General features: G+C 39.2%; 4 protein-coding genes across 10 annotated transcripts; 1 reads left to right on the top strand and 3 right to left on the bottom strand.

Annotated features, from left to right (window-relative positions):
- The first annotated feature begins 679 nt into the window (after nt 1-679).
- Nucleotides 680-4,628, top strand: LOC111783063 (aspartic proteinase). Of its 2 annotated transcripts, none has more exons than XM_023663940.1 (14): nt 680-816; nt 1,302-1,680; nt 1,776-1,836; nt 1,986-2,080; nt 2,152-2,264; nt 2,360-2,528; nt 2,612-2,651; nt 2,812-2,876; nt 3,311-3,424; nt 3,543-3,607; nt 3,693-3,849; nt 3,941-4,060; nt 4,163-4,251; nt 4,340-4,628. In XM_023663940.1, the coding sequence occupies exons 2-14, from the start codon at nt 1,309-1,311 to the stop codon at nt 4,422-4,424; spliced, it is 1,545 nt and encodes a 514-aa protein (XP_023519708.1). In that variant the 5' UTR covers nt 680-816; nt 1,302-1,308; the 3' UTR covers nt 4,425-4,628. The 2 variants fall into 2 exon arrangements, with proteins under 2 accessions (XP_023519708.1, XP_023519707.1); XM_023663939.1 differs by lacking the exon at nt 680-816 and adding an exon at nt 825-908.
- On the bottom strand, nt 4,621-5,412 carry LOC111783509 (probable F-box protein At4g22030). The gene has a single exon (XM_023664436.1). It carries the CDS (start codon nt 5,410-5,412, stop codon nt 4,621-4,623), a length of 792 nt encoding a protein of 263 aa, XP_023520204.1.
- Nucleotides 5,413-6,970: 1,558 nt separating this feature from the next.
- Nucleotides 6,971-10,474, bottom strand: LOC111783246 (aminomethyltransferase, mitochondrial-like). 6 transcript variants are annotated; one of them, XM_023664161.1, is made up of 5 exons: nt 10,395-10,474; nt 9,704-9,755; nt 8,194-8,769; nt 7,978-8,096; nt 6,971-7,705 (listed from the first exon to the last, which is right to left on the bottom strand). In XM_023664161.1, the coding sequence occupies exons 3-5, from the start codon at nt 8,749-8,751 to the stop codon at nt 7,159-7,161; spliced, it is 1,224 nt and encodes a 407-aa protein (XP_023519929.1). In that variant the 5' UTR covers nt 8,752-8,769; nt 9,704-9,755; nt 10,395-10,474; the 3' UTR covers nt 6,971-7,158. The 6 variants fall into 6 exon arrangements, with proteins under 6 accessions (XP_023519929.1, XP_023519926.1, XP_023519930.1 ...); XM_023664158.1 differs by having other exon boundaries at nt 9,699-9,755; XM_023664162.1 differs by having other exon boundaries at nt 10,303-10,420.
- A 934-nt stretch (nt 10,475-11,408) lies between these two features.
- On the bottom strand, nt 11,409-12,326 carry LOC111783511 (glycine-rich cell wall structural protein 1-like). Its single transcript, XM_023664438.1, has 2 exons — nt 12,002-12,326; nt 11,409-11,905 (listed from the first exon to the last, which is right to left on the bottom strand). The coding sequence occupies exons 1-2, from the start codon at nt 12,324-12,326 to the stop codon at nt 11,409-11,411; spliced, it is 822 nt and encodes a 273-aa protein (XP_023520206.1).
- Nucleotides 12,327-14,975: the final 2,649 nt, after the last annotated feature.

Raw genomic sequence — 14,975 nt, forward strand, 5'->3', positions numbered from 1 at the left:
ACTTTGAGCCTCGTGAATTTCAAACATGGCTCGATCGATAAGGAGTATCTGTAACAGACCAAGTCCACTGTTAGTAAATGTTTCGTTTTACTCTCTAATGAATATGAGATCTTACAGTCCACATCGCCAACGGCCTTCTATGGAATGATTCGTTCCTCTCTCTCTAACGGATGTATGCATTGAAATTGAAATTGATGATATGAAATGATAAATTTACCATTTAAAGAAGTTTGTTAGCATGAAGGCCACACCATAGCTTCCGATACACAGAAGCACACAATAACATCTTCCTCTTCCATTGCCTTTCATATCAGCTTACGACACGTCGTCTCTCAATTAACCAACACATTGCCTTCTTTGCGGACACGTAACGTTTCCTATTTATTTTAATTCACTTTCTCTCTGATCCCTCAATCACACGATCAACGGTTAATATTAAACGGGAACACCGTATTCTCTCTAGTACTGGTTGCACAAGATTCTCAACCCGCCGAAATGCTTTTCTTCGGGATCCGAGTATTCAAATCCTCGGGTCCGATGCGTGGACGACTCTACAAGATTCGTCCGATTAAAAGACAACTCTGTCCCTCCAAAACGGACGGCACAGATCAAATCCTCTCTGCCATTTTCCAACGCTTGAGCTTGAATTGTAACCGGTTGATGAGTTGGGTCCGTTTGATTTTTTATTTTTATTTTTGGAGTGGACAGGTCGGTTAACAGTCGCTTCTTCCTTCAATGTATTCTTGTTTTGTTTATAAAGAGGCAGATTCGCGCATCATTTCCCCAATTCTCTTGTTCGTCTGAAATCTTTTTCTGGTGGGTTTTCTTCTGATTTTTATGCCTCGATCGCCTTTTTTTAATTGTTTTTGGTTTTGTTATTTGGACTTCATTGTTTACTTGATCCTCAAGTTGGTAAATGGGTTTTGTTTACTTTTTGAATTGTTGTTTGTTTATGTGATTATAGTTTTTTGTTTCTGTCTATCCGGATTCAGTTCATTTTTATCTGATTACTTTTTCGATGATCGCGGGGTTGTCGGGTTGCTGATCATGTTTTTGGGTTTTGAATTTTAAGCTTTTTGCATGTGTATGGGTTTGTTACGCCATTTGATCGCATCTTTTTAAGGGTTCTTTTTATTCTTCTGTTCTGCAATTTGATTTTGAATCATAGTTTTTCCATGTAAGAATTGAACAGTTTGGGGCTTGTTTGAGTAGGTTAGGTTTTTATTAATAGTTTAGGGCTCATCTAGCTTGACTTATCAGGTTATAATTCATGATTTCTCAACTTCACTTTGGACTTGTAGGTTACCAATGGCTTCGTACCACTCCAAAGCTGCTTTCTTGTGTTTGTTCTTGTTGGTTTCATTTAATATTGTGTCGTCTGCATCCAATGATGGGTTGCTTAGAGTTGGACTAAAGAAGATTAAGTTAGACCCAGAGAACCGTTTAGCTGCCCGCCTTGAGTCCAAGGATGCAGAGATTTTGAAAGCTGCTTTCAGGAAGTATAATCCTAAGGGTAATCTTGGAGAATCTTCTGATACTGATATTGTTGCGTTAAAGAACTACCTGGACGCTCAGTACTATGGTGAGATCGCCATTGGTACACCCCCACAAAAGTTCACTGTGATTTTTGACACCGGCAGCTCCAATCTGTGGGTGCCTTCTGCCAAGTGCTTGTTTTCTGTAAGGATCTGTCGCCTTGATTATATTCAGAAACGTAAACCATTAAGTAGAAATGATACCTTTGGAGTGTACTCAACTTTTTGGTTTTGTTGTAGGTGGCTTGTCATTTCCATGCCAGGTACAAGTCAAGCCGCTCAAGTTCATACAAGAAAAACGGTACTTTCTGAAGTCTATGTTCAAGAATGAATTGTAATTATTGGTACTTATTTTGATGTGGGGATGTTTGTAGTTTGTTCTTGCACGACGTCACGGAGCTGTTACTACAATTGCACTCGAAAATAATTCGGTTTATTGACATTGTGCAGGGACATCTGCTTCAATTCGGTATGGCACTGGAGCAGTCTCTGGTTTCTTTAGTTATGACAATGTCAAAGTTGGAGACCTAGTCGTAAAGGAACAGGTAACTTCCGGCATAGAATTGAACAGTTGGAATATCAATGGTTAGTTACTTATTGCAATTGTCCCTTTCAGGTGTTCATAGAGGCAACCAGAGAACCGAGTCTTACGTTTCTGGTGGCCAAGTTTGATGGGTTGTTGGGACTTGGTTTCCAAGAGATAGCTGTCGGTAATGCTGTCCCAGTATGGTAGGATATGTTCTTCCAACAATCCTGATTCTTGTTTAAGATTCCTCTTGGTTCATGGAGAGGCTTGAATGAGGCGTTTGTAATGTTCTTCTCAGGTATAACATGGTTGAACAAGGTCTTGTTAAGGAACCCGTCTTTTCGTTTTGGCTCAACCGCAACGTTGAGGAGGAAGAAGGAGGTGAAATTGTGTTTGGTGGGGTTGACCCTAAGCATTATAGGGGCAAGCACACTTATGTTCCTGTCACACAGAAAGGTTACTGGCAGGTTGGTTACCAAGTCTACATCTCATCCATTCTACTTCTAATTGTTATTACACCCCATGCTTATTTTTTCTTTCTGATTTGTAGTTCGACATGGGCGATGTTCTCATCGATGGCGAACCAACTGGTATGCTTCCATGTTTCACCTATTAATTATAATTCATCTAAAAGAAGTAGAATCTAAAGGAAAAGGAGAGTTTTTCTTCTTTTTTCTTCTTTTGTTTCTGTAATAGGTGGTTTGAGTTCTGTGTTTATGTGCTTCTGACTACAGAAATTTGTTAATTCAGGATTTTGTGATGGTGGTTGTTCAGCAATAGCTGATTCTGGAACTTCACTGTTGGCTGGCCCAACTGTGCGTACATAGACTTGACCTTTTTCTTCCCTGTCATCTGTAACTTGGCGTCACATGTGCTATATACCATATTGCATGAAACTTTTTTATAAATAAGTTGGGACTTCTCCGTTTTAAGATGGCTCATCAAACGTTCGTGAGATCCCACATCGGTTGGGGAGGAGAACGAAACATTCTTTAGAAGGGTGTGGAAACCTCTCTCTAGCAGACGCGTTTTAAAAACCTTGAGGGGAAGCCTGAAAGGGAAAGCCCATAGAGGAAAATATCTGCTAGCGGTAGGCCTGATCTTGTTGTTATAATAATTATCTGTATAATCCTTGGACATAAAGACCGGTTAGCCTTTGATGCAAGAACATACTTGATTGAATAGAAATTAGTGATTGTCTTTGCAGTTGGGTTAAATGGCTATTCACTCCAATGTTTTTCTCTTTTAGCCTGTTATAACTATGATCAATCACGCCATTGGAGCTAAAGGAGTTGTTAGCCAGCAATGCAAGGCCGTTGTCGCACAATATGGGCAAACTATTATGGACTTGCTTTTATCTGAGGCAAGATAACGTTTTCGTTTTTAACTTCTTGATTCTTAACGTAGCATTTTGGTCTTATACTGCTTAAGATACCCAATCTTTATACCTTTTATAGAGCTCTTTTGATTTTTTTCAACAGGCAGATCCGAAGAAGATATGTTCTCAAATTAATTTGTGTACTTTCGATGGAACTCGAGGAGTCAGGTGAGTGAGGCATACATGCTTTTTATCGGATCACACACGTTTACTTGGTGAATTTACTGACCCTGAAATTATGTTGGTCATGTAGTATGGGAATTGAGAGTGTGGTGGACGAGAATGCCGGGAAATCATCCGACAGTCTACGCGACGGTATGTGCTCTGTATGTGAGATGACTGTTGTCTGGATGCAAAATCAACTTCGTCAGAATCAAACCAAAGAACGCATAATAAACTATATCAATGAGGTAAAAAAATCTCGTACTTCCAAGAATTTTACAGATCGGTTTTCTTCAGAATACCGATTCTTGTTGACTCGACTAATTAACTCCCCTGCAGCTATGTGATCGTATGCCGAGTCCAATGGGACAATCAGCTGTGGACTGTGGACAACTTTCTTCCATGCCTACTGTTTCCTTCACAATTGGTGACAAAATATTCGACCTTGCACCAGAAGAGGTAAATACAGAAAAGAAAATCGCTTGAACGGAGAATTTTATCCCCTTTCGGTTTTTATCCCCTTTCGGTATCGTTCTCTAAAATAGTGAGCAATGTGAACAGTATATACTCAAGGTTGGTGAGGGTGCTGCAGCTCAGTGCATAAGTGGATTTACTGCATTTGATATCCCTCCTCCTCGTGGACCCCTCTGGTATATATGTTTTTACCATTTACTTTGCTTTCAGAATCACTCAAAGTATCCTTCCCTTTCATTAAGAACCTGTTTTCGTTGGCCACAGGATCTTGGGAGATGTCTTCATGGGTCGCTACCACACCGTCTTTGATTTTGGCAAGCTGAGAGTCGGTTTTGCAGAGGCAGCTTGAAGAAACCTCCTCGTTTGGTATCTTTTAATGTTTATACATATGAGCCATCTTTAGTTTTCAGTCGAACCTTACTTTAAGTTGATGGATTTATAAAGTAAAGCCCAAGATTGTAAATGCTTGTTACTGTTCTAATCTTCTATATAGATACACAGCTTGTACAGTTGCTTTATATCTCTGCTGATTTATACATGAACTTTTAGAAAAGCTTGCTTGCAAACTCTCCCATTTCCTCTGTTCTTCTGCTTGAATTTGATGCAGCCAATTCCCTGAGTTCTGATAAACTCCTCCCTAGTTGTAAAGCAACCTTCATTTCCAACACTTCTCCATTCTCCCTTCTTACGTTCGATTCGATTGTTTCGATTGTTTCTTCCATGAGCTTAAAGAAACCTGCATTGCTTCTGTACATCTCAAACACCATCCCAACTTGACCACCGTGTTCCATTGCGTTCGCAATGCTCGCCATAGATCCTGCTACAACTCCAAGTATAACAGGCCATGTCCCTGAGCAAGAACCTACAAGAACTGACCCAAATGCTCCAAGCAAGGTTAATAATGGGCCAGAAACTGCTAAAATCTTGTTGATTTGTAAGGCCTTTTGGCTCAATCTCAAGTATTCTTGCTGATCTCTCTTTAGCACCCCAGCAATCTCTCTCATTTCATCTTCTAGCGCCCTACTCCATCCATTTCCACCGAGCTTCGTGCTTGCTTGCTTATGCTTAGGCTTCTGCATTGTCTTTCGTTGAGGCCACCAAGTTGCAGGCTCCACATTGGTGGGGAGTTTTTCAATCATGGATCCTAATAAAGGAAGTGGGTATGCTCTATCCAAAGCCAACACTTTCTCCATTGCTTCGTCTACTTGGTTGTTGTTGAGATCTCCCAGGGAGAGTTTGGACTGAAGCTGACAATGAAGCTGCTTGAACAACCTAGCAGCATTTCTCTGTTCTTCTGCTAGTTGGGATGGTTGTAACTTGTTCATCACCACCGACATTCCAGTTGCTGCTAAATATAGCAACGTCGATGATATCTTTAGCGCCATGATCGGTGCACCAGTTGTGGCTGCAGCTGCCAACCCAACCATGGTAGCAGCTCCAAGAGTAATTGCATTCAAGGAAGTCAGCACGAGTCGGTTCCAATTGTCACGTTGCACCCCGACATTCCAATGCATTTCCACTCTATCCGCTATGGCTTCTATAACTGCATAAAACTTCGCAGCCACGACAGGATCCAGCTGACTCGTAACACTGTTGAAAGTTGGAATTTTAAACCCACTTCCCATCTCCAATTTCTCAACCAAATCTCTGCTTTGCAACTTAGGTAGAGACACAGGATTGGGTTTAAACATAGGTGAACTCATTGTAGCTTTACAAACTCCTGTACTGCAATTGTCTGATCGAGAGGATGACGACGACAACGACAAAGACGAAGAACTCTTGAAATACATTAAGGTTGCAGTTCTAAATGCAGCCATTTTAATCACTGATGTGGAAAACTCAGGTTTGAATCAAAGAGAGGAACACCTGATTTGAATAAAATGGCTTCAAATTTCTATGTATATATAGAAAGGCAGAGATGTACACGAATTGGTTGATTCTCAAGTTCAAGACTCGAGCAGTGGGAAAAGGCTGATCTGTTACAGAACACAAATCTACGACGGTTCCTTCACCCAACTCCAAACAGCTAGAAATTACGTAATAATGGAGAAGATAACATGTTTTTGTTCAAAAATTGCCTTTAAACCGACAAACATGGTTCTGTTCTGACAACCCATAGGCTCCATGCTTCTGTGTTTCAAGTTTGTTCGTTCATTTCAAGAATGAATCCGATAAAGTTATGTTCTTTGACGCGTTTCACTAAGCCGGTTCGTGTGTAAGTTTTTGAGACGTTGACAAATGAATTTCCCATTCGGTAAGTCAAAGGTGGCCAGTCAAAATTTAACCACTCATTCATATTTAGATTTATATTCAACCATTTGTTTATTTATTCATTTTCCCTCCATAAAACATGTAATATACAAAAGAGACGTGTAAACCAATGGAACGAAAATATGATATTACTTTTGTAACTATTGTTTGATTCTCTCATTTTTGCTATTAATTAATTTCCATCGAGTATCACACGTGAACACACAACAACAAAACTAGGACTTTAAATTGTCAAAACTAAGCTTCCCTCTTAATAGTATTCAACAATCTTCCCCTTGGAAAAGTACACCATAGAGTCTCTTGTGAGGCCTATGGAGCTCTCGAACATCCTCCCCTTAATTGAAGCTCGAGTCCTTTCTCTAGAACCGAACAAAGAAAACTATTTATTCAAACACTTAAGTCCCTTTTGACTATATTTTTTGAAGGTCCCAACTTCTTTATTCGACGACGTTTGAAGATTCCATTGACATTACTAAATTAAAGGTTGCGAGTTTTTTTCTACCAACTGGGGCCCTCCCTTCACCACTCCCATGGGGATGGTCTACAGGGTTCATAACTACTCCTCTTACTACAGGACGCTTACTTAGCCAACATTCAGATCCGGCTAGGTTTACCCCACCCTTGAAATGTAAATGGCTCAAATGCAAGATTACATTTTTATGATCAACAAGTTCTGATTAGCGCAGTTTGAAAATAAATACCCCAATACTTCTTCTGACATCCAGGAAATACAGAATTTGGTCAGGAGAAAAGGGTCGGATCAGAAAAATCTTACAGGACAGGACAGGACAGGACAGCATGGCAGACATGAACTATGTTGGCTTGTAGTATTTTGTAGGAACGAATGGCATTTTAGTGACAGCACCATCGTAGGCCTTTCCTCTGATAATGATCTTAACTTTGGTGCCAGCCTTGTGAGATCCAGATTTCACATAACCCATAGCGATGTTCTTCTTCAGGCATGGGCTAAATCCTCCACTGGTGACTTCTCCAATGCTTTTTCCTTCCTCATTCTGAATCTCACTGTGGCTCCTTGCAGGAGGGCCTGAAGAGAAGAACCCAACACGCCTTATTGCTGGGCCCTCTTCAAGTTGTTTCAGAATCACCTCAGCACCAAGAAAACCCCCTTCTGCTCTCCTCCTTTTCCCTATGGCCCATGTTAATCCTGCTTCCACTGGTGTTATATGTTGTTCCATGTCATTGCCGTATAAACACAAGCCAGCCTCGAGCCGAAGACTGTCTCGAGCGCCCAGTCCTGTCAATCTTACCTTCCCCTCTGATTTCTCCAAGATTGCTTTGGCGAGATCCACAGCGTGCTCTGAAGGCACTGATATTTCAAATCCATCTTCACCTGTGTACCTGATTATTTCACAAGTATATATAAGAAACTGTAACGGGTTCGAACCAACACGATACTAGAACACGACGTTCAGAGCCAAGCCATTGATAAATGGACTTCAAACAGTTTTTCCAAGGTTTCCCAAGGACAGCGGTAGCTGGGGCAATAGTGTGTAAATACCGGATGCATATGTTGAGTCATTCGCTAAACAACTATTCAACATTTCACGAGGTATCAAAAGACTTGGCTCGTTCAGATTGGAAAGAGAAATGTAAGCCAAATTGAAGCTTACCCTGTCCTGGTGAGATAGCAATGGGCTCCATTGATATCCAATATGCGGAACTCACCAAAGTAAAGCTTGCTCAAGTCGTCCTTAGTCAATTGTTGAAGAGATGGTGCAGCAAGAGGGCCCTATGAAAGGAAGTCAATGAACTTTTTCACATTGGTATTACAATAAGAATTTATCCAAATTTCGGATGGGGAAACGAAATGAACGGAATATGTAAACCTGGAGAGCTAGAAGAGATCTCTCATCATGAATATGCCAAGAAACGTCGCCTCCTTTGGCCTTGAAGGCCTTCATGTGCTCCTCAATGTGAGCTAAATCCTTGTCCCTGCAGCCCGCATTGACAACCAAATATAGGTGGTCATCTGTGACCTTGGTGATCACTGAGTCATCAATGGCGCCACCCTTTTCATTGGTAAAGACAGTAAGTGTTCCAGTTCCAGGAGCAAGACCAGCAACATCAGCAATAACAAGTGATTCAAGGAAAGGGATAGAATCCTTCCCCTTAAGGCTCAGTCCACACATATGGGAGACATCAAACAGTCCACCATTCTGCCTACAGTTCACAGTGGAATCCATTATTGAGTCCTTGTATTGAATAGGCATGCTCCATCCAGCAAATGGAACCATCTTTCCACCATGAGCAACATGAAAATCATATAGAACAGTTTTTTTGAGCTCAGACTCCCCAGAAAAGAATCGACGTCCCACAGCCTTCTTATCAGACTGGGCAAGACGGCGAGTAATTGATTGCCCCAGTTGCCATAGACCTCCCCTCATCTTGCTACTCTAGAATATCTGGACATAGAATTGAAACAAATTTAGGCAATAAAGCTCTACTTCAAAATTAAAAATTAAACCAGTCAAGCCTACGACTAGCAAATATTGTCATCTTTGGATTTTTTCTTTCGGGCTTCCCCTCAAGGTTTTAAAACGCGTCTACTAGGGAAAGGTTTCCAAACCCTTATCAAGGGTGTTTTGTTTTCCTCCTCAACCAATGTGGGATCTCACAATCCACCTCCTTTGGGGCCAAGCGTCCTCGTTGGAACTCGTTCCCTTCTCCAATCGATGTGGGACTTCCACCAAATCCATCCCTTTTGGGGCCCAATGTCCCTGCTGGACATCACCTCATCACCCCTCTTTGGGGCTCAGCCTCCTCGCTGGCACATCGTTTGGTGTCTGGCTCTAATACTATTTAAGCCCACCGCTAGCAAATATTGTCCTTTTTTAGTATTCCCTTTCGGGTTTCCACTTAAGATTTTAAAACGCATTTACTAGGAAGAGGCTTCCACACCCTTATAAAGGGTGTTTCGTTTTCCTCCCCATGAGATCTCACACACACCATGTACCCTTGATACGAAAGAACAAGATGGAATGCAAAACATCGAGTGCATGTGATTTTGAGACACCGCCTGAAACAATTATAGACTGACCATCTAAGAAATATCCAAAGCAGTCAAGTTTATAGCACTACTTCAAGAAATCCAGAGAAAATCAAATTCCAAGTTCTAATCATGAATATCAAATCTACAAAACAGGGTGTTTGTGTGTTATCTTTCAACATAATTTCCAATATCCCATCAAGCTATCCGAGAAACTTACAAGGCCAATCGACCAACCGCAAGAGGAAGAGAAAAATCATCAGAAAAGGTAAGAACACACATTGAAAAACGCAATGTCAGCAGCTAATAAACTCCAGAAATGAAGAGAAGAGAAAGAACGAAGACCTTACAGAGATGGGTTTTCTTGTGGCCCTTCAAATTTAGTTCTTCAAGGAAACAAATCTGACAGCCAAAAGGAGCAGTTGTGGATCAGTCTCAAGATATCAGGAGGAGAGAAAAAGGCATGAACCTTTATATATGTGTAGGTTATTTAACATCACATAGCAACAAAATAACAACAATCAAAGAAAAAAAAAAACTGAGCGGTTCGGTGAAATATGAAGTGGGTGGCGTAGGGTGCCCTCTCCTAATCGAGCAGCCAAAAACACCCCATCTTCAATGGGTGGTGGTGGCACAATTTCACATACACCCTAATCTCTTACAACTCTCTGCCCATTCTTCGATCAAACTTATACCCACAATGTACAGCGCCTGATACTAAAATCAAATACAAAAAGCAGGAAATCTCCACCGTTAAACTCGTAGCACTATTGACACAATGGTGCGGTGAGCGATCGCTTCAGAACTAGGAAATAGAAACGAAAAAGGAGAATAAAAGCAGCTTTTCTATTCCATACTTCCATAAATTACTTCTTTATCAGATAATTCATTGATTTTTCGAAGAGATACGGCTAGAGTTTGATAAACAAATAAAATTAACCATAATCACCTAATGCGACTTTGATTTGGTTAAAACGGCCATATCTTATACTATTTGAGTTTAGGAAGATCCTCAATCATGCGCCGCCGCGACGGCAGTACCTTGGTGATTGGAACGACGCTATCACCGCCTTTCATCCGACGTCGGATTTGAGCCAACCTCACTGCTTTGCTTAAAGCGGAATGGAATTGAAAAGTACTGTACAGTGTAGTAGCTCCTTTCGGAGGGTGGGACGACGAGTCCATGAGGATGGGCTTCAGAATATTGGGCTGGGCCTAGTCTAGCGAATACCGCCGATGGATAAAAATGGGCTAGGCCTGCTTAGGTGAGTTTAGTAACATCGGGCCTAGTTTTATAGAGAATATTGAGTGACTTTAATATTAAATTAATAGGTTATTTATTTAATATTTGATTGAGCTTAAAATGATTTGACTTTATAATATTTATATTAAATATTTGCTAAATTTTTTTAAGAATGTTTTTTTTAAAAGTAATTGTTCATGAATAAAAGGAAAAATATTGTTTTAGTTCAAAAAAAAAAATGTTTGGTCTAAAATTTCAATAAAAAAAAATTAATTGGTTTGTCAGAATATGTTTTTTTTTAAACGTTGTTTTGACGTTTAAATTCAAAATGTATTTTTTTTCTTGAACTAGACAGAATAATCTAAATGTTCATGTAAGAGCTTAGGCTGACTCTAGTCCATATTATTTGTTTTGATCGGTTATGTATTGTCATTGATCTCACAATTCACCTTCTTTTTGGGGGCCTAGTGTTCTCGCGGTAATGATCCAAGTTCATTATTAGCAGATATTGTCTACTTTTGCCTGTTACATATCTACACCCTTAGAATGTTTCGTTGTATTCTATGATTGATGTGAGATTTCACGTTCTTTGTCAGGAAAATCTTGAATTATTACTCAATACTAAAATAGATAGACTGAGTTTAAAAATTGAAATAGTATTTTATGATAAAGATTTTAAACATGGAGCTTAGAACTTAATATGGAAACAATATATAATATGGTAAATGCATGAAAAATAATGGCTTGTCAAGATTACAAATTTTGTATATCTTAGGCTGCATGGCAATGGCAATGGTAATGGTAAAAGGTGTCTAAGGTTTGGCATTGGTGGGTTTAGCTTGAGGTTGACCGTTGGACTCATCGGCTCCATTGTTGGTGTTTCCCATTCCAAACCCAACGCCCATCCCGAACCCCATCCCGAATCCCATCCCCATGCCTTGTCCGCCCTTCCCACCGCCGCCGCCAACGCTATTTGTAAACCCTTCTCCGCCTCCAAAACCACCGCCCTCCCCTTTCCCATATCCTCCATTTTGGCCACTTTCTCCTCCTCCTCCTCCTCCTCCGCCGCCGCCGCCACTGCCGCTTCCTCCAATACCTACGCCACCGCCAAATCCACTACCGTAGCCATTTCCTCCATTTGTACCTCCACTACCGCCGCCGCCTCCCCCTCCAGCTCCACCGCCACCAATACCACCACCTCCCCCAAACCCACTTCCATGTCCATACGCCTCCCCTCCCCGAACAGAATTCCCACCACCACCGCCGCCACCACCTCCTCCGCCACCCCCTCCGCCACCAAACCCAAATCCTGCACCGTATCCCATTCCTTGCCCGTAACCATTACTACCACCACCGCCGCCGCCGCCGCCTCCACCACCTCCTCCTCCACCTCCTCCAACCCCACCACCACCGCCAGCTCCATATCCACTACCATGACCAGACCCTTCTTCAGACCCACCTCCTCCATACCCTCCCCCACCGCCACCACCACTACCACCATGACTACCTACACCAAACCCAGCTCCATAACCCTCACCATGGCCAGACCCAACCCCACCTCCGGCTGAACCCTTGTGAACCGGCCACCCAAAGAAGCTTCCGCACCCCCGCCAATACCGGCAGGATTCCTCATTGTTAAATCCCCACCCGGTGTCACCTCCATACCCAAAACTAAATCGACCCAAAACAAGAAGAACAAGACAGAGAAATCTGAAACAAAAATTGGCCATAATTACTGCTCCCCAGATACAACACTAGGAGAGAAGTTGCATGGATTGAGCTGGTTGTCTGTGCCTTATAAACAGGAAGCCGCACCCTCTTTCCCCTTTACTGTCCTGTCTCACTCACTCCTAACTTCAATTTACTATAGTGCTGCGCTACCTACCACCATCTTCCTTTACCTCACCTTCTCTTTCAAAAACATCTCAAATCTATGGGAATAATTTCATTCTTACCTCTATTCAAAAATATTAACAAAATTCTTGCTTTCTTTCTTCCTATAATATTCAATAAAAAAATTCACAATTATGAACTCTTTAATTAAGTAAATCTTTTGTTATATTAAAAAAAAAAAAATTGAAGGATAAAATTCAAACATATTGTTAGATAAGTCGAAGTTTTTATCGAAATTGCTCGGGAGGAGTACACCTTTTCCCGAGGGAGGGTTTCCTTCTGTTCCTAAGTGGGAAAGGTAAAATGAAGGGTCTTGGCTTGGAGGAAACATCTCCGAAAAGGGTTGTTAGGTCCCGCTTTCTCGGTGATCGAAACTCCAAGAAACCAGCCTAAACATTGATGCAAGTTGTCAATCATTAGATTGTTATTTTGGTTTGATTAAGGTTTAAGCCCTTGATTAGCAAGTCCAATTAAAGTAATTAAAGTAATTCAAGTTACCCAAGTGATCGCTTTCTAGACTTAGTCGAGGTCAAGATGGTTTGAGGGTTCAGACACATCGAGCTAAAACTCTTTCTCTCGATGGGACATGAATCTGAAACGGACCTAATCAATTTCTACCAAGTATTTGTCCCTTCATTACATAAATTGAAAGTATGAACTGGTTTCCCATGTTTCTTCATCTAAATATGGTCAAAATCACAAATTTGGTAGCTGTTTTGATTCTTGTACTTACCCCTTTTAGAATATAAAGCAACAATAGTTTTTAAAATAATTTTTCAAATCATAATTTATATTTTATTTTTCAAATAACAAAATGTATAATATATTATCAAAAAAGCATGTATTTAATGAAATACTTTATCAAATACATACTTTCTTTATGCTAAAGTAACACAAATATAAATAAAATGAAACAGATCAAGCACAAGCTCCCTACTACTATAGTCTCATATTAAATTATCATTAAATTAAAAAAAAAAAATCAAACTAATAATAAATATATATATTTAATTTATAAATATATGATAATAACATTAATTTATAAAGTTTATACTTTGCTTAAAAAATATCTTTCAAAATATTTTTATATATTTTTTTAATTTAAGGATATTATTAAGTACACAAAATTAGTATCCCTAAGTGTAGAATATTAAAAATTTCAGTGGTTTCATAAGACAGGTGTCATTTAACTAAATGTGTTTAATTAAAAAATGGAAATAATAATTAAATAATTAAATTTGGAAGATGGTGGAGTAGGTGACAGAATCGATAGAAAAAAGGGGTAATGAAATATATATTGGCATTGTCACCCATAATCGGAGCTTCAAGCAAGAAACCCATGTGATTTATTTTATAATAAAGTTTTATAATAAAGTCCAGTCTGTCATTCTACTTTATTATTCTTTTTAATATGAATTATATTTATATATTTATACTAAGTGAATTTTTATTACGTCGCATCGAAATATTTACACCGCGACACACAAGCTCTTAGGTCACGTGAAATAACCAACTTCCCATACTTTAATGTAACATATCCCATGCATTTTTATTATTTCAATCAAAATTAATACGTAAAAATAATAAATATTTTATTTATTGAGTTATATTTAAACCTCGTTTAATTTTTTCTTTTAATTTAATGAGACGTTGGACTCGAAATAATTTAAAATGAATTTTATTTATTATTTTAAAAGCAAAAACTTCAATGTCAATGCATGAATGAAGAGACTTTGAAAAAATATGTATCTTTTTCATCAAATCTTGGCTGCATTGATAAATTATAGTGCTCTCCAACACACACCTAAAAATGTAATCTATTAATGTATTATTGCATGACTTTTCATAAAAAAAAAAAAAAATAATAATAATAATAATTAAATTGAAAATGTTTTTGAATTTAAATTTTAAAATGGATATTTATGTCAGAAATCACGATTCTCCCCAATGATATTGTCCACTTTGAACATAAGCTTTGCTTTGGGCTTCCCCAAAAGTTCTTATACCAATGGAGAGAGTATTCCTTGATTATAAACCCGTGATGTTAGATGAACACGACTCTCCACAATGATATGATATTGTCCACTTTGAGCATAAGCTCTCGTGGCTTTGTTTTGGGCTTCTCCAAAATGTCTCGTACCAATGTGGGACTTACACCCAATAATCCTCACCCATTTATATTAGTCCAGACAAATATAAATATTTATGATATGATATATTATACAAATGTTTTAAACATAAATTATAATTATGTTTTTTATTTTTATCTCTATTTTTAAATGAGTACTTATCTTCTAAAAAAAAAAAAACATTTTATGGAATTAGCGTACAAAATTGAAATATGTGTTTGAAAATTGATTATTAGCCAATGGGATGTTTAGCTTAACCTGCTTCCATTGCTTTTCATGAATGGAGCATGAACTACTCCCACTTAGGCAACTCTCTCTCAGAATATTATCTTCTAGATATGCCTTTTATATATATAT

Source organism: Cucurbita pepo, chromosome LG20 (assembly GCF_002806865.2).
Source record: "Cucurbita pepo subsp. pepo cultivar mu-cu-16 chromosome LG20, ASM280686v2, whole genome shotgun sequence".
Lineage (NCBI taxonomy): Eukaryota > Viridiplantae > Streptophyta > Magnoliopsida > Cucurbitales > Cucurbitaceae > Cucurbita > Cucurbita pepo.